Source organism: Ixodes scapularis, unplaced genomic scaffold (genome assembly GCF_016920785.2).
Source record: "Ixodes scapularis isolate PalLabHiFi unplaced genomic scaffold, ASM1692078v2 PGA_scaffold10__122_contigs__length_95168666, whole genome shotgun sequence".
Classification (NCBI taxonomy): Eukaryota; Metazoa; Arthropoda; class Arachnida; order Ixodida; family Ixodidae; genus Ixodes; species Ixodes scapularis.
The window spans coordinates 12,695,650-12,715,273 of NW_024609836.1; the positions used below are offsets into that span (position 1 = coordinate 12,695,650).

At 46.1% G+C, this 19,624-nt stretch overlaps 1 protein-coding gene across 2 annotated transcripts in view; it reads left to right on the forward strand.

Annotated features, from left to right (window-relative positions):
• LOC8030095 (UBX domain-containing protein 1) overlaps nt 1-13,379 on the forward strand; it is a 34,576-nt gene extending 21,197 nt beyond the window's left edge. For both annotated transcript variants that reach the window (XM_042287389.1, XM_042287391.1), the window contains exons 7-10: nt 327-398; nt 2,321-2,471; nt 8,787-8,967; nt 13,183-13,379. In XM_042287389.1, coding sequence (XP_042143323.1) covers nt 327-398; nt 2,321-2,471; nt 8,787-8,967; nt 13,183-13,226 — 448 coding nt within the window. In that variant the 3' untranslated portion in view covers nt 13,227-13,379. The remainder of the gene's footprint in view (nt 1-326; nt 399-2,320; nt 2,472-8,786; nt 8,968-13,182) is intronic.
• The last annotated feature ends 6,245 nt before the right edge of the window (nt 13,380-19,624 follow it).

Sequence of the window (19,624 nt, forward strand, 5' to 3'; positions counted from 1 at the left end):
AGTCACTTATAATAATCTACACTTCCTAAGAAAAACTCGCAAAAGAAATTAAATCGAAACTAGCGCGCCGACAGCTAGCGTCGTCACAGTCTCCACAAGGCGAGCGGGGCGAGTCGGGGAAAAATTCTCTCCTCGCCGTGACGTCACCCCGGTTCACCGTAAGGGGGCGCCACGCGAACTTCTCGGGGCTAATAGACGAGCGAGTCATTCTCCGAGCATGCATTGGCGACATTTCTTCCACGTAAGGCGCAGGATACGTACGGATACATTTGGGTCCGACCGTACCATGGATTCTCGCAGAACCACAACTTTTTTTTCTTTTGTAGGATCGAAGAGGAGGAGATGCGGAAGCTTGCGGAACAACGGAGGAGAGAAAAGATGGAGGACAAACTGGCGAGGTACGTCGGCGCCTCTGTCTTCCTTGCATTAGCTCTGTGATCCAACTGATCTAGGTCGACCCGCGCGCTTTCCCACGGACGTACGACTACGCTTACTGCCTCGTGATGACCCTTCAGGCTCGCTCTTCCCGCGCACACCCTCGGCACAGTTTGTTTAGATAGAGACGCCGATCTAGCTTCGCCTAATCACTCAGCACCTCATTCCTTGATTATCATGTGAGCGCCGCCGCCATTTTGATGCTTTGTGCAGGGCGGGCCCAATTGACAATATTTACAATTCGAAAATACGACTGTGTCGGCTTTAGATGCAACATCCGGATGCCGTGGCGACATAATTCTTATCGGTCACCAACTGTTTTAACATCTCAGGGGGGCAGAAAAGCCTTTCCTGCGATTGCAGGTAAAGCTTCAGACAATCGAATAATGGTTTTAGTCGCCGAGACGGCTGAAGCGTTGTTACTGTGAAGCCTAACTTGGCTCTAGGTTCAGCGTTGGATTTGCAACTGGAGCACCCCGGTTCAAAGCAAGGCGCTTCCTCGCTTCCTTCGCTGCTTTTTTACGCAGATGAGCTTGTGTGAGACGCTCCGGGGTTGCAGGAAGTGCGTCGCAGAAATCTGCCGGGAAAATGAAAGAGCACAAAGTTCGACGGGTTTTTAAGTTTCGATTTGCAATCGGAGCGCATCTCGGCCCCGACGGCACTGCGCCCCATGGAGAAATAATGCAACCAACCTCTGCTGCACTGTCATCGCGCGACGCAGTGGATGCTGGTTGCACCGTTTCTCCATGGGGCGCGGTGCCGTCGGGGCCGAGATGCGCTCCGATTGCAAACCGAAACTTAAAAACCTGTTGAATTTGTGCGGTTGTTCAGAAAGCCGTAAAATGCTTCGCGTGCCTTTTATCCTTCTGCAATTTCTTTATTTAGTGTTCTTCGACGATGCTTAGCAATTTTCTAATTGAAACCATGTCCTTAAACGGATACTTTATCGAAATTTGAAATATTCCCGTCGTGTTCAAAAATAGGTTGAATATGATCCACAATATCCGTAAATGACAATCGCACGTCTGTATTTTGAGCCTGGTGGCTGTATTTTTCGTTATAAACGGCCCACTCTGGCAAGCGCTCGGAGAAGGCCCAGCGGAGACCACGTGACATCCAACACAATCGTGACGTAGGTCGTCTCGGGACGAGCAAAGCTACGGCGAGGCTGACGTCGAGGGGATGGCCTAGTCGTTCCAGCCACCGAAGCGGCTGTTTTTGTGCGAATTTTGAGTTCCGGGTTAATCTTCTGTAATTTTGTAGGGGGACAATAGCTACTTCTGGAATACACAAAAGGGATTCTCGGAAGGAGGGGAGTTCCTCCTGCCCCTCTTCTCTCGTCATGGCCGGAGGCGAGACACTCACCGTCACTAGCTGTCAAGGTTCTCAGACGGGCATTACAAACGAGGCTTTAGCGACATCCCCCAGGTGCTTTTTGATAATCGTTTAATTTGTTTTAAAATTCCTTTTCGTGACTTTTTTAACAAGATATTGGTGTGTTCGATGTTATGCTGCTCCTTTGAACATATATAGACCATAAAATAAGCATTGAAATTTCGTAGCATCCCTTTAAACACAGTATTAAAAAAGTTAATTCCGCAAAAATATTTAACAATCTCATTATTCGGGACAGTAATAATTTTCCTAAATAGACCCCTGGCCAAGGACCAAAATGACACAAGCCTTTTTTTGTTGCGAAAAGTAGTTTTTGCAATATTGAATTTGTCCACTTTTCGTGAAACAGCCTGTATAACGGATATGTGCCGCCTGCTTCGTAGGTTACAAACTAACATACCGATGCGAAAATGCGCAGGGTGCTCGTAAAGGGTCTTGCATATATTGAGCTCGTAATTGAAATGGGCCGGATCTGCGTTCCCACACGCAGGCAAAAGATCCTGGAGCAGATTGAGCGGGACAAGCTTGCCCGGCGGCAGAAGTTTGACATGGAGCCCCTGCCCGCCACGACCAGTCAGCCGTCTCCCCCGCCACAGGTCGAAGTCGCCCCCAAGAAGGACTACGACCAGTGCAAGCTCCAGGTGGGTGCCGACGGGCAACAACGAATCGTGCTGTTGCTCGCATGGGGCAGCGCACGCAGCTGCCGCGCAAAGGTTCGGGGTTCGAACCTCACTGCAGGCACAGTTTACGGCGAGGGCTGTTAGGGGCTCTTCCCACCACTGGAGATGACGTCCGTTGTCAAAATTGTCGTCGTCGTCAACGTTGTAGTTGACGATGTAGGGCGTCCTTCATTGACGTTGCCGAACCCTCGAAAAAGATTGTCCGTCGCCCGCGGGAATCGAACCTGGGTCTACTGCGTGTGTGGCAGAAGTGTTAACCGACCTATGGCACAGCGTTAACAACCCGCTCTATACTTAAAGTTTTTGTTGTACCTGATGCTCACTGAATGCGCTCTGTGGGAAAAAAATAGCCTGTAACAAAATACCATCGTAGCACTTTCAATGCCAAGAGCTCGTGCCGGGAGACGCTCTCTCACACGCTCCAGAACAAAAGAGCGTTTGCAACAAAATGAAACAACAAAATAAGTGTTTTGGCACAAATGAGATGGTGTATATTAAACATGATTCAAAAACCCTGAGACTGCTGGTAACGACACATTTTTTTTCCCCCCTTTTTGTTAGTTTTATTTTCCTATTTAACCAGGTTCTGGAAAATAAAATTTCAGCTGTGTTTGAGACTTGAGCGTGTGTGTCGATACCTGCAGTCTGGGGGTTTTTGAATTATGGAACAAAACACAGCATCGTTTGGAACGAAACATCCATAGTAGCCGGAGACACGGAACAATAAAAAAAATGAACCAAACAACAAGAAGTCTCGACAGATGTCTATTTTGATCCAAACGCTTTTGTTCACGCACCCCACGGTGCATAGCTGCGACGCCGATGCCTAACGACTTCGCCGTGACGTGTTGCAGCAATTGCTGTGACTGTGCTATCGGTTATGAGGAGACTGCTTTTTTTTTTTTATGTTTATTTTTATGGAAAATACCAGTTCTTGGCTGCTATTGTGTGTTTTGGTTTGAACCTTCCTCAATATAGCGTGCGCATAAACGCAATTCTAGTTCGCTGCTGAAGTCAGTCAGCCTTGCGTCGCCGACACATGATTACTTTAAGGCCCAAGCTCATCTCACTAAACGCTAATCTTCAGTTTTAGACTTGTCTGCCAAATGCTGCACGTGTGGCGTAGTTAGCAATGCATGCGGCTGCCGCTTGGAGGACATGGATCGAACCCCGCAAGGCACAGTTTTTACTTTTATTAGTCTTTGCTCTTCTTTAACCTTCTGACTCATATATACAGAAATACAGGGTGTCACAAAACAAAATTTACATGATCTTTTTTACCGCAAAAATAAACTAGGCATCGCCGTACGCTCATTCTCTGCCCAAAGGTAGAGCCAGAGGTCACCACCAGATGCCAAAGTTTCAGCCCGATCCAATAACTTAATCAAAAGTTATAACTGATTTTCTGAAAATTTCAATGGGAAAATGGCGCCCATTTTTGCCCATTTTCGGTTTCTGGTGCCATAGAGCACCAGAGTGTTCGAAAACTCCGTCGGCTGCCATCTTCCCATTGAAATTTTCAGAAAATCAGTTATAACTTTTGATTAAGTTATCGGATCGGGCTGAAACTTTGCCATCTGGTTGTGACCTCTAGCGCTACCTTTGGGCGGAGAATGAGCATTCGGCGATGCCTAGTTGTTTTTTTTTGTGGTAAAAAGACTGTGTAAATTTTCTTTTGTGACACCCTGCACATTTTTCCCGAATTGTAGTGTGCGAAGGATGGAGTTGGTAATTACTTCAGATGGTAGTGTTTGTGTTCCTCCCTTTGTGTTACTTTATGCACTTCCCCTTAGAACGAAACCCTTCATCTATTCACAACAACTTTTCCAAATTCCGCAAAAAAAAAAAAAAAAATTATACATTCACGTTTAGTAACTCAGTTAAGTAGTGGGGGCCAACGGCCTTCTGCCTTGCTTGACAAAAGGCTCAACCCTGTTTTGCTGTGAGGGTGCGTCTCAACTTGTCCTACGAAGACACATGTGGTCCACTTTCAGGCAGTAAAAGTAAACAGGCCTAGCAAAGGCCGCGTCGCTTTCCGTGCCCAGTGTTGCTGATGCAGAATTTGCTTTGAGCATCGTAGGGCGCTTTCTTTTACTGCAAAAAGAAGGCCGAAGGCATTTGAAAAAGGGTTCGTAGTGCACAGAGCATGGTTACTGTGGCGCACCTGTCAGTGGAGACATGCCACAAAGGAGACCTAGGTAAAATTACATTTACACAAAACATTTTAAGATAGCAAATTGATAGCAAGTTAAAGGGACTGTCCGGTCAAATCTAGTATTCGAGAAAACGTAATATCATTGTTATTGCCTCAAGAGGCATTGTACATGCAATATCTGAATTTTATATGCCCCTCTGTGTGAGTAATTGAATTTATACAGTGTAGACTGCATATAATGTATGTCGCGAAAGTCGCGAAAATTCGAATTATAGCGGTACCGCGCTATAACCAAAACATCAATTTTTCAGGCCAAAATACATGCCATGAGACAACTTACCTTTGTAAAACAATTTATTTTATGTTAGATGAAAAATAAAGCTTAGTTTGAGGAAAGTCTTTATTTCACCTGACTAGTACACTTCTCTCTCAAGTGTGTCACACATTTTGAAAAAAATGAGCGACTTTTGCCTGCCGCAGCCTTTTAAACGGCGTCACGGGTTGCGAACGAACGTTGCGAGCGTTGAGGATTGCTAACCCTAATCACTTTTCTCTGGTGATGAAAACGCGTGAAAATTCGCATTCTTTATACGGTACGCGCCATTAATACCTTCAATTTGAGCACAGGCATGAAATGCTCCAAATAAGAAATCCGGGCGATGTTCGAAAACACAAATGCTTAGAAAGCACCACTGTAGTCGAAGTAAACAAACACGATGACACGGGCGTTTCTACCGTCTTGAGAATGCCGCCACGACATCGCCGCACGAGTATTTGGACCTTCCCTTCTAGTACGTGCTGGGTTATCATAGCGACACACAACAAAAATTCACAGCCAAGGATAGCGCTTCTACGCGGAATGATGAGCTTTCAGCACGCCGTCTACATCGACGATCACAACCGACGCCATGTTTGCGGATTGAAGAAAAGCTGCCCCAGCTGCCCCGCGACCGGCATGCAACGCACGTGAACACTTCTCCTTGATCTGCGATTGGTCTGTCGTTGCGTTTGTTTCTAACGCAGTGGAGAGACGCACGCACGTGAACGACACGTGCGTGTGTCCCTCCGTCGCTATGGCAAACTCCGTCACTATGGCAACTGAAGCTTCTCTCTTTGCTTCTCCCCGCTTCTTCGAGCAACCTCCTTGCCCTGCTGCGAGTGCCTCTTGCAGCTAGCGCCGTTATCTTGGTTTTCTAGTGTCGCACAGGGAAGCGTGCTCGCTGCGCCGGTTGGCGCCCTGTTTCAGAAACCGCACTATAACCGGTATTTCCTTTCACGCGCCTGCATTTTAAGCGGTATGTAATTACATGGAGTTCTATGGGAGGCAAACCGGTGGTTTAAAAAAGCCGCGTTATACCTGCTCCTGCACTATAAGCGGTTATGTTGTAAGTGGTCTATACTGTACCACAATAATCAAATGTGAAAAAGGTTGTGTAAAAGATGTAAATAAAATTTGGACTGTTTTTCGTCTTCAGTGGTGGTTTACATTTGCAATTTCTCCCCCCGATAATCACCGTTTTTAGCGTCTGCACGAGAGAATTCACCGAAAAGAACCGGTATTGGTGAAATAAATAAACACCGATAAACATCCGCCGATTTTCGTCATAAACACCGGAAAGTATACACCCTAACTATAACCGGTATTTCCCTGCATTTTAAGCGGTATGTAATTACATGGAGTTCTATGGCAGGCGAACCGGTGGTTTAAAAGAGCCGCGTTATACCCAGTCCTGCACTATAAGCGGTTACGTTGTAGGTGGTCTATACTGTACTGCTCCAATCGCACTCTAGCATAAACGCTGTTTTCGGTGGCAACATGGGAGCTCTGACGTCACACAACACAAAGCCAGCATTTCTGTCTCATTGTTTACCTGCGAGTGAACGCATCAGCGTGCTTCGTTTTTGTTGTTGTGCTCAACTTGTTTCGTGGTTGGGTGAGATTTTTGTTGCGCGGTTGGGTGCCACAACCACCGGGCAACACATGCGAGCCAAGACATGATGTTCCACATTTTTCCGCGAGACGTGCAGTGACTGCACGTCTCGTGCGTAGCGACTGGGTTGCCTTCAAGATCGAGATCCCACTTATGCAGCAATCATCTCACAGAAGAGAGCTACGAGCTGAGCTCTAAGCGGACAGAAGGCTCGTAAGCTGAGATGTGATGCTGGTGCCAACGATATTAAACTACGTCCATCCACTCCTCACCCAAATCGGATCAATCAATTTGTTTATGCAGCGAAACTGAAACCAACAGCTAGACCACCTGGAAATGATACCAGTAGTTGTATTTAGCATGCGTGCAGCCAAATTCTGTTTGACCCGCATGTGCAAATAGAGCGTGGCTACGATTCACCAAGCTCGTCCAAGTCAAGTGACGACATGCATTTGAACAATTCGCCGGTTGCCTTCGACCCTTGGTCATTGCCTCTGAGGGAAGGACCTGCAGCCTCATCACCGATCCAGTTGATCCGCCGAAATATGTACCCAGATGCCGCTTCGTGTACCTAGTTGCCGCTTCAGAGGCTTCATCTGCATCCTTTGCTTTGCAGGCGCTCCTAATTCGATCGGTGGCCGTCGCGGTTGTGTTTGCGCAAAACGGCATACGTTTGCTCGAAGCTTATGGCTGTTTTCGAGTAATATTCTGCTAGAAGGCGTGACTGTTTTTGCACACGCTTGAGAACTGCATTAAAAGATTCGTATTTCAGTAGGGTACAGGCTAGGACAGTGGTTCTCAACCATCGATGTTTAGCAGACCCCTTGTGGATCGGCGGAGATGATGGAGGACCCCGTTCGTGGTGAGAGGAGAGGAAAGGTGTAGGTCAAATATAATACTGATTTAATAAATGGATATAACTAAGGGCTAGCGTGAAGTAGACCTCTCTTATAAACGTTGACGTGAAAAAACTCGCCCAAAAACTAAAACATTACTTTTCGACCTAAAAAAAAAAAAAAAATACAACTTTTGTTGTTGGGCTTGACTGATGAGGCAGGGCTTCGCGGACCCCCATTTGACAACCACTGGCCTAGGAGACTATATAATTTGAAACAAAATACAAGACATCCATCGACCAACGCTTGTTATCCCGACCATCCGACAAACCTTTGTGTTTTGTGACGTGACGCAGCAGCTACGGATGTCAGCCGTTGACACTGGCAAAATTCGGGGTGCAGTTTCGTGCATACGCTCATGAAAGTTTTTATTAATAACGGGGGATCATATATCAAAATAAAATTGGCGTTTGTCTACAGGAAGGCTCCCTCGACGTAACGAGGGCAAAAACATGTACTTCCGGTTTCGACCGGACAATCCCTTTAACTACGCAGCAGAAATGAATGTAACTTTGTGGAAATCTTCAGATGTTGGTGGCCCTAAATCTGAGGAATATTTCCACAAAGGTTTATTTTTCCACTGCATGGTTAACTGGCTATCAATTATTTTCAGTGCCTCGGTGCTATATAAATCATACGAGATCTTGACGCTTTGAATGCATTTTTACTCATTCCCCGTTTGCAGTGTAAATTTAATATGCAATCTCTGCTTATCTAGTGGGACTAAAGGAAAGGCTCATTCTTCGTGTTTCCTGACTGAAATTTAATAAGAAATGTACCCGTAGAATTTGTTTTTTTATTTTGCCTTTTATAAAAAAAAGTTTAACATCCACTTAGAAACAGCTTAAGAAAGTTGAGTGCTTTTGCAAAACAATATTTATAGAGAAATAAATTACAACTGAGAAAACTATTTCCACGGGTTTACTCTTAAGACATTCTGCTTTGTAACTAGTAGGGAAAACTGCCGAGTATTGCGTTAGTTTGTTTAATAATAGATTGACTGAAGAATGTTGGTGTACCCCTGATAGGAACTGTCGTAAAAAGTTTCCTTCCATTTATTGTGACTAAGAGTCTGTGCCGTTAATTCGATTCATTTTAAGCTAGGGGTTCAAGAGTCGACACTCCCAGGTAGCGTCCTCACGTTAATGCACAAAATATTACCCCGTCCATCGACGCGCCCCTCGAACATGTGTCAGCTTTTTCGGTTGGAAGGTGCGTTTGTTACGCAGGTAAATACGGCGCGTCTCACAGTGCCTTGGGCATTCTAATAGATTCTGGCCTCCCATCCCTTCAGATCCGGCTGACCAATGGCCAGACACTGACGCAGACATTCAACGCACACGAGGAGCTTGCGGCGGTGCGGCTGTACATAGAGCTGAACCGGACGGACGGGGAGCTTCCCTTCTGCCTCATGACTAACTTTCCCCGGAAGGTCTTTGTGGAGGAGGACTACGTCAAGCCCCTCAGCGCACTAGGTGGGTTGGACACTCTCGCCCCTTTGGGCTCGTTCGCTCACTTGCGACTACTTATGACCGAGAGCCTAAAACCTTTTGGGATCACTTACGACGGGAGGACGGGCCAGCGCCATCTGTTGGGTGACCGTTGGACGTCTCGCGGTGCCTTGGGCGTTCTAATAGATTCTGGCCTCCCATCCCTTCAGATGCATTTCCGTAAAATTTCAACTTTTTTTTTTTTTTTTTTTTTGTAGGCTTCTGACACGTATAAATGACTGTTTCTCATAGAAAGTATCTACTGTATTTGCACCAATATACAGTAAAACCTCGTTAATTCAGCCACCGCTAATTCGGAAATTCGGATAATTTGAACTGCCGATCCGGTGCCGTCAAACGTGTGTATTAGTCAATGGCAGCAAACGCTCATTAATTCGAAGGGAACGCGGCGCAGTACGATTAATTCGGACGAATTCGGCAGGTGGCGCTAGCTACCGTCCGTTCCAAAGGGTATGACCGCTATCCATCCGAGGTGCACACATAGTTTTTCCGGTTTTCCCATGGTTCCTCGCTTTTCCGGTTCTCCGTGTTTGGCACCAGTTTTTCTCTGGATTGCCGTGCTTCAGCGCGTTACTCTCCTGGCACGGAAGCGGCAGAAGCATTGCTGCAACGAAAAAAGGGTAGCACAAGTGACCGACGACCGGAATGGCAAAATCTCGACACGCGGGGCTATTGCTCCCGAGCGTGCCGATAACGAGAGTGACAGTCACGTTTTATGCTGGGGATCCTAAAGCCCGCTATTTTAACAGCTATCTTGTCCCTCAATTTTTCGTCGGCCACCCCCGCATTGAAAAATGCAACGTGACTGACACACTCGCTATCGGTGCGCTCGGGAAAAATAGCACCGGGTGTCGTGATTTCGCCATTCCGGTTATTGGTCAGTTGTGCTACTCTTTTTCCTTTGCAGCTGTACTAGGCTGAGAATTTAGCGACGAAAGGGGAAATACTGAGGGCCTTGAAGGACGGCGTCTCTCGACAAGTGACGGAAGGTTACGACGTCAAGAGAAGCAGTTTGGCCACGTACGTGAAAAATTGAGGTCGATATCCTACGGGCTTTTGAGAGCGAGAAGTTCAGCACGAAAAGAAAGCGGCCTTGGAAGGTGGTGCACCCGAAACTAGAAGAGGCCTTGCTGTGCTATATTGTCCGCGCACGGGAGCTCCGGCAGTGCGAGTGCGGTGGAGCACTCGACCGCGCTAAGGAAAGTTGCCCTCTCCGCCCAAGTGTCGTCCAGAAAGCAGGCGGTAATAACGGATTTCTTCTCAAAATAAAGGTATGTCACAGGGAAACGCTTTTGCACAGTTTTCTTTGTGCTTTCGATATTTCGACTTTCGGATAATTCGGACATTTTTGCCGGTTCCATGAGATCCGAATTAACGAGGTTTTACTGTAATGCAAAACAAATTTTAAACCCTCTTCACCCCCCCTCAAAAGACTATTGCTATTATGATCGGAACATAAAGTTACTGCACTCGAGGGCATCGCAAAGGCGGCAAGGGGACGGGAATTGACCTTCTCATTGTCGTGACTTCGGAGATATCTCGTAGCTTCCTTTGCTTCGAGGTGAGCTCTTTGTTGACAAGCTCTTGAACCATGGCACACCGTGTCAAGTCGGTTGTCTTACGAAGCACAAACACAAGGCCTGAAGCACGCTTAAGCAGAAACCAAAAAATGCAGACGGAACGTAGACCGCTGGAAGAGGTACACGATCGATCGTTCTCGCCCTCGTTACACTCCCTCTGCATAAACACCCGCCTCGTGTTTCGTAATAGCATAAACCCGGCTTGCATTGGCTTGGCTTGTGTCCCGATTCGGCGTCGCTAGGCTCGGCTTGGCTCGAACTGGCCAGTGTCCTGCAATCCCACGCAGAGAGTCGTGTTGTTGCGGTCGCGTGCATTGTACATTCGTGTAAAGGACAGAGAACGCTTTCGACGTTCCCTGTTCCTCCCTTTACGTGCCGCCGCAACAACTAATGCCTTTCCTCCCCGCACCGTTTCTCTTTGCACCCATGCATTCGGTCGGAAGATGGATGGCTTTCTGCCGACTCGCGCTCCTTGTGGGCGAGCTCGATTCCGAATATAATGCAAAATGTTTCTTGGAGCGCGTGATTTCGATAAAAAACATTCTGTTACCTTTGTGTAGACACAGTACATTTGATCCTGCAAATACTGCAAAACCTTTGCTAGTGAAATGCAGTTTCAGGGTCGCCTCATAGATGACTCCAGCGTGTTCTTGGTCGTAAAGGATCACAAAAGCTTGCTTGTAAGCAAACACAAGTGTTTGAATGGGACTCTTTACTAGTCGGAACCCAACGTCAGGGTAGATATTCTCAGATCTATCGGTTGACAAGCTCCACTGAAAAGTGTCGTTCGAAAGCAGCCCTTCTCAATAGCCCACGCGCACGCAGGTACATGCAGATAACGATCCTAGCGCCACCGGTGGCACCGCTCTACCGAGCGACAAAGAAGGACCTTTATCGTACGACGCTCTTCTTGTGCAAACATTGTTCACCATAAAAACCACAACGGAATCGCCTTCCTCCACATGCAACGTGCATCCGGCGTTCCCCCGGTTCCACCTGTGCGGGCGCACCGCGAAAGGGCGCCGGGCGTTCTGGGAAGCTTGTCGACCAACCTTGATCTAGTAACATTGGTCAGGGTATGGTTATGATGAATCGTATCACTAATGGTGTACAAGAAGAACAATTAATTTACACTAGCTCGATCATGCTGACAAAGAGCACAGTATGAGCTGGGCATGTGCCGTGTGTATGTGATGTAACATAACTGATGTTGCACATCATGGCGTCACTTGATGTCCCAGTCGTGCAATGTCATGTCACGTGGCATCTTTGTGTCGTGCAACATCACGACACTACGGTAAGCATCTACCCTGGACTTCTAGGCCCACCTAGCTAATTGGAAAGCTTGTTCATGGTGGCCGCCCTCTCCTAGCGTGCCACTGCTGGGCAGTGAAGCCCACCCTGTTATGTGCCTCTTCTCCATTTTTGCACCCAGACCTAACCGGACCCTAGTTTTTCAATACAAATCTCCAGATATTGAGTGGGCAATTGTGCGGTTCTTTCCGATTCCTGCGCACGATGACGACGCAAAACTCCGAACATTTGAGAAGTAACAAACTGTCCTTGGCCCATCTTCACACGTAAAAATATCAGATTTAATGAAATGTCACTTTTATGACGACCGAAATGGTGATAGAGGCGCCGGTTTTAAGGCAACTTTCAAGATGGTTATCAGGAACACTCTTCGTGACTATGTGAAAAATATTAATTGTTTTCTGGACTGTCTGGGGCCATTTTAAAACATGCTGTAGGTTTTCTTTGTTTTCTTAATGCAAAAGCATTAGCTGTCCCATGAAGCACCGCTGGCGTTGTTTGTGACCCCGAAAAACTAGCAACTGAAGAACACTTCTTACGTGTAGAGTAGCTTTTGCTTTCCTACACATGCGCAGTGTTAAAGGGCCCCTGAAGAAAAAAAAGGTTTCTCCTTTTTAAACAGTCTGGTTGGGACACCTGTGTCAAGAAAATTGGCAGTTTCCTCCCATAGAGACTCATAGGATGGGACCTGCATGTTTGATGCGATTATCCTCAAATTTGAATTAAGAGAGTTTGAATTAACGAAATTCAACTATATTTCTGTACGAGTGATGTTTTTGGGTTTTGCAGCGTCCCGCCTATCCATCCAGCCTTGTTTTGTGAGCTCAAAATTTTGGTTTCAAGCCGAAAAGAAAAAAAAAGTGTTTTTTTTTAGTCTGGTTGGGACACACACTAAAAAGAAATTGCAATATTTACGGTGCAAGATGCGATTAGTTGGTAGTCACCTCCTTGCCACTTGTTCTCTCTCGGCCTTTCGGGTGATTGGAGGAAAGGTGGATCCTTTTGGCCATCACGTTGAGGTGGAGAGAGGGTATGACCATCTCGTTAAGGTGGAAAGAGTGCATGACCATTCCGTGACATCATGGATTTTGCGTGCAGGACACTTAAAATAAATATTGCTCTAAAAAAAGGTTTGCGTAAAATTATTTTTTTGACACCAGGCTGTTTAAAAAACACTTTTTTTTTCTTTTCAGAGGTCCTAGGCTGTGTTGCAGACTGTACAGTCTTCTCTTTTGTGTTGTTGGAAGTTTGATTTTGAATCAATGTATGTTGTAACATTTTCCAGGACTGGTACCATCAGCTGTCATATTTCTGACCAAAGCAAAGTGACCAGCTGGAAAGGCACGGGGAGCCGCTCATTGCCATCAGAGGGATCTGCTGTGCAAAATCTGCCCACCTGTATCATACTTTGGTATATAAAAAAAAAGTGTTTTAATAAATTCTTTGTGGTGTTCAAGCAAACACCACTCTTTGTTTTCAAAACTGGCTCGAGCTTCTTGTCTTTTGTCCATCTACAGATAGCAGTTTAGTATTGACAGGGTGTTTAGTTACCGGGAAAACTGGGAATTGTCAGGGAAATTTTAATTGCCAAGAAAAATCGGGGAATTGTCAGGGATATTCTCAAAAAACGGGCCCAGTCAGGGAAAATGATCCTGGAGCGCCATTGAGTGCCCTGAGTAAAGACTTGAGGACTTGGGCAGAAATATACGCAATAAATTCTGCTTAGAGCGAAGCGCGGGCTCTGCTCGGCCGATGTAGAGTGTGCTACCCGATGAAAAGGGAACCAGCCAACAAATCCAGTCCAAGCCTTGGATTGAATTGGATTAGATTGAGGGCATGACAGGCTAGATCCAGTTACAGCTACTAGATTTAGCAACAAATGGGAGAGCCGCCAAGGAGGTTATAATGGGCAGGAGGTGGCGTCCCTATCCCTAATGCATGGAGCGAAGTGTAACGGAAGTAGGCGTGGCCACGAGCCGCAACGAGCACTTCTTGACCAATGGGAAGCCTAGTGAGTAGGCGCCGCCATTAATTTCGGTGCAAACAACCGCGTTGCGATTACATTTCCGTGGCAACGCGATTGTGTGCACCGAAAGTAATGGCGGCACCCACTGTTATTTGAAACAGCGCTTAACGGGAGACTTTTAAACCGGTATGGTCGGAATTGAATGAGATTATTATAAACGAACGCCTGGTTGCCCAGCAGAAAATAAGTGACTAGAATTTAGACGCTCTAGACGACGCACCGTGAAGGACTTGGCGGTGCGCAACGCATTTTTTAATAAACAGCAGCAGCAGATCGCACGAGCGCGCATGCAAGCCAGGAGCGCACAGAACAACGGGCTCGCGCTTCCAGTTCTGACTTCGCTCGCACATAATGTGGAACTAAGTATAAACACTCACGCTGCAAAGCATTTGCATCGTGGACGCACACGGCGGACGCCGACCGCATCGAAAGCTGGCCTCGTGATGCACACGCCGGAGCGGATTAGAAAGCAGACGAACCGCCGTTAGTAAGTTAATTAACACATCTGGAGCATGGAACAGGTGCCTTCTATTGCTACGTAGCAGAAAAACATAAAACAAAGGTGCCACATCACTTCATTTTGGTAAATTCATCAAAACGTGCCAACTAAAAAAAAAAAAAATTTTGTTGAGGGACTTGTGGACCCCCATTTGAGAACCACTGATCTATTGTATCTCCTCCAGTCAGCGAGGCAGCGAAAGAGGCCGGATCAACGCTAAATAACCTTCTTCCGCTTTGCCCAACAAGGTAGACTGTCGGAGTGAAGTCAATGAAAGGGTTCTTTCAAAACTATGCTAGAGTTCAGGAGACACTGAATGAGCTGCTACAAGGAGAATATTCGATTGCAGACAACAGCAGGGCCATTTTGAAGCGTTATAAGAGGCTTTTGGAAAGGTTTGAAACGCTTCTGCAAAGAACTTGCAGGGCTGCTGCAACGTTCAACGTTTCACACCGCAGGTATCAAAGAGGCTGCAGAGACTCTCTGCGAGGCAATGTCCCGTCTTCGATCTGAAGTCGCGTTTGAAGAGTTGTAGGACTGCACGAGCTCAACTGCAATGTGACTAGATTTGAAGGACCCTTGCAGCGCAAGGCCGACAAAACTGCCAAGAAGGTTTGAAATGAGCAACAAACTTTCTCCGCCAGTTCTACTTGATTGCAAGGCAGCGTTACGGAAGGAGTATACTTGGCGGCTGTAGACTGCATTATGAGCGAAACTCAACGGCGGTTTGAACAGCCTGGTAGGAAGCAGCTAGTAAAACTAGAGAGCACCTTGAATAGCGCCGCCGGGGGAAGACAGTTCACAACAGATGATCTGAAAGAGGCCCTAGGAGCGCATGCATGTGATTTTGATCTGGCCCGACTCTCTGCGCAGCTTTTACTTTTACGCGCTCAACCTGGGCGACATCACCAAGGAATTTGTCTCCAGGACTGCTGAGCGAGCGGCGACCTTTGGTCTTCCTTGAGACGACCAACACACATTGCCTTGGGGCCTATATATAAGTCGTTTACAGTATGTAATTCTCTTGGCTTACTCGTTTATTTCATAGCGTGAATGTCTTTTTGGGATGAGCATTTGAAGAATAATAAACGTGACTCTCTGCAAACTCAATTTTGCAATGCTGTGTATCCTTGTAGGGATTTTGAAATTGTCTGAAGCACTATGCATAAGCGTTTTCGCGATGTTAGAGAGTTTGGATCGTACGTAAAGGCTTTGAGGATCGGAAGGTGCATGTGCAAAACGCAGTATATTGCGTCCTACGCGTGTGCATTTCCGACCCGCAATTACGCAAGGCTCTTGCGTACGAGCCACTAAAACTCTCTACTGTTGCTTAAAAGGAGGAAGGAAAAGTGACTGCACATGCTACGTAAGGAACTTCATGCAAATAATATTTTATTTTTTTTAATAAACAATAAGTAAAAATAAAATAACAAAATTCGGCTCCAGTCCTTCTCTCTTATAATAAAATATATAAAAACAAAATGCTTGACTTCAGCCCCCCCCCCCCCCCCCCCCCCCCCCCAACTCAAAATCTACTTCCGAAATCCCCGCCGGTAACGTCACGCAGAGGAAACGGCGGCCAAACGTTCCGGGCGTAGAAAATCAATTTCCCTTCGAGATACGCTCATGAAGGTGCTGCATGTTTGCAGCGACGCATAGCAAACGCCTCAACGATCGCGATTCCTTTCAAACCCTGACCCACGCAAATGATAATCTACAACGCGGTCAAAAGCGATGTCTTGGGCACCCCGATAAGTCGTTTTTGTTCGCACTGCGGATTATCGGTTTCCCCAGCACAAAGAAGCTAAAAGTGGGAAGTTTCTGTGCGCCTAACAGAAAACGAAGCACTCTTAACATTCTATAGCTTCGCTTAGTGAAGTGGCCTACTAATCCTTGGGGTCTCGTGCCTAGTTGTTCTGAAGAAAAAAAAAAAAGAAAAAAAACTCTTGAACGTTTTTGTTTCGACCTGGGTAGGGAGCCTTCATGTGCGCTTTGCTAGGGTGATGCCACCCTTTGTATTACCACTCGCCGACAAACCAGCAGCCATTTTGTTCCTCGGCGATAATCCGTGGGGCTTATAACCCTCCCGGAATCAAGCACCTTATCTCAGAAGTTCGGAGCAGCGTTGTAGAACCCACGGAGGGAGGATTAGCATTTTCCCCCTCGGATGGGATTACCGATTGACACAAAGGCCACTTTCCGGCGCACGGGGAAATATTGAGAGGAACAAAATGGCGGTGGAAGAGGGTGTGGGAAAGGGAAACAGGCAGTTGGCATCACTCTATGCAAAGCGCACATGAAGGCACTCTAGACCTGGGAGACACACCCAACCCCTTTCGTAACAAGAGTCATAATAAATTTCTACCTCTCTCGTAGGACCGCCGAGCTCGTCAAATAACCCCAGCGAAGCACAAGAAACCGGTCTCTTGCGGCAACACAAAAATATTCCGTAATATAATTTGTACATTCGTCATTTTCACAACACCAGGGTACCTCGTATTTTCCTCGTTCATATTTCTTTCTGTGCGTTATGGTTTTTATGGCGACAGGTGCGACTTCACTCTCGATTTTGAACGTTAGCTGAGAGCAGAGACCCAAAAATTGGGGTGGGTAATGACTCAGGATATTGCAGTGCGTCCCGAGATTTATGTTTTATATAATAAAAAGATTTGTTCTGTGGAGTTAGCAACCCACCGCAGTTCTCCAGCCGTGGTGTATTTGGAAGGCTGTCATGCAGTGAGGGAAAGTGTGACTTCGGTTACCACGTCTAGTTCGAGGTCAGCGGGGCAGGCAGCTGCGAAGGGGCGGCGGAGAAAAGCTCACCGGAGAAAAGCTCACCGGAGAAAAGCTCACCGGAGATAAGCTCACCGGAGATAAGCTCACCGGAGAAAAGCTCACCGCAAAACCGGCAGATGCGGAGAAAAGCTCACCGATATTTTCTTAGCTTAGCTTGATTCTGCGTCAAACTTGGCAATTTAACACAATTCGAATTCGTCACTTCATTAAACATATGTCCTCGTTTTTGTAATATTCTTGAGGTTCACGGGCATATTTACTATTTCCTCAGAAATTAGTAATCACCTATTCTGTAAATTATTGAAGCCGCAAGTATAAAATCAGAACATCGTACACCGGTAAAAAAGGCAACAATTTATTGACAGCTGAGGGTGCGCCGTCGGTACTTCTGTCAGATAAAGAGGTTTGCTTTTGCGAGCCAATATGAATAGCGGTGTGTGAATCGCTTGAGGTCCAAATATTGTGTAGTGCCTAATAGATAAGTAGATGTTTGTTGATGTCATCAGTGTCGGCTACGCTGTTTTCTTTCTGTTAATTTCACTGACAAAACTTTAGCTGCAAGAACAGCTTCGTCGTGTCGTGTTTGTTGTCTTCACTCCGTCGTCGTCGTTTGCGCGGTTTGCATCATGTATAACGTTTACCAACTCGCCCAATTCGCTACCTACCTTACAAACAAAATAGTTCTTATATAGCTCACGAGTAACAACGGTGACAGTGCGCAGCTCTGAGGGTCATGGGTGGCTCACCGTAGAAGGCGCTATCACACAAAGGGAGCGTGTGGAAACACCATGCAGCACGAACGGCTAGAAAGCGTGCATGTCCGTGGAAGCACGAACGGCTAGAAAGCGTGCATGTCCGTGGAAAAAAAGAAGCCTCGATATCCTATTGACAGCTTTATCCTGCTTTCAAATGTTAACAAAAGCTTCAAAGAGAATTTCAGGCACCGTGTTGTTGCGCATGCACTTTTGGATTTTCGGCATTTACACCTTTGATTTTTAGGTTTTAGGCAGTCATCATTACGTTTTTTTTTGTTTTTTTTTTATCTTTTTTCTGTTTTTAAGTTCATAAAGATTTTAGTTAGGCTTTCGTTGCATAGAAAGCCACAAAAAACACTCTCCCGCAATTATTAATTTGGGAGCAATATACCCAATAAGCTTAACAAATATTACAAAAGAGGACATTTTCTTTTTTACAAAGCTGACGAATTTTAATGATAACAAATTGATATATGTTACGCTCGATCCAACAGCCTCCACATAAAAAGAAGCAAAAATATCTGTGAGCAAATTTTCTCCGCATACGCTCAATGGCCGGTGAGCTTTTCTCTGCATCCGCCGGTTTTGCGGTGAGCTTTTCTCCGGTGAGCTTATCTCCGGTGAGCTTTTCTCCGGTGAGCTTTTCTCCGGTGAGCTTTTCTCCGGGATTCGCTGCGAAGAGTGGGGAATTGCGGACGCTGACATCGTCGGTCCCGAGATACAGAACGAGGCGAAACGCACTCTCTTTGCATCTACGCTTTGCCTTTGTTCAACTGTTTGTCAGAGTGAGTTGTTTCTGATACAGTGACTTTCGCCGGTTGTTTCTGTGGAAATGAAGCAGAAGGACACTAAATATTGTCCTTGCTCTCAAGACTCCGACTGACTGATTGACTCATTGCAAATGATGTTTTACCAGCTTTTGCGTTGATGACAGACAAAACTTGCTATTTTGTTTCACCGGGACCGACGATGTCTGCTTCCGTGTATTGCCATTTCGAGGCGACTGCAAAGCACAAAAAGATGATGGGCCTTTTCCTCGATATTATTATATGATCTCTTATGTTCGATGTAGACCATCGCGATGCTCCTAAGAGCCATCAATGCAAAGTCCTGCCTTTCTCTCCCGCTCGGCTCTGTAAAACAACCGAGCTCGTCAAATACCACGAACAAAGTTGGAGCATCGGTACTTCTGAAAAAGCTCCTTCAATAGATGTAGAAGCCTTGTCTATGTTATATTATTTTCAAACGCATATAAACGCGAAGTTCAACATGTAAAACGTCCAACAACTGAAAAGTGTACGAACAAGTGAAAAGTGTACAAATAAAGGATTATTATTATTATTATTATGGCATCCGTCGTATATTCATTACTTCTATAACATCGTGGCACCTCGTATCCTGATCTTTCCTGGTTCATATGTTTTTTGTTTTTTTTCTTTTCGCATTACGGTTGTTATGGCGTCAAATAAAAAAAGACGCAGCAGTTATTTCATTACATGCACGAAGCAAGTAATCTGAAGACCGTACAATCTGTGGTTTCAGTCCACCTAAGCTTATGAGTCCACCATGTCATGTGTTGAAACAAATAAAAGTAATTGCCAAAATGATTAGAATAGAAAGTGAGTCTAACGCGGGTGTCTTCCAGCAAACG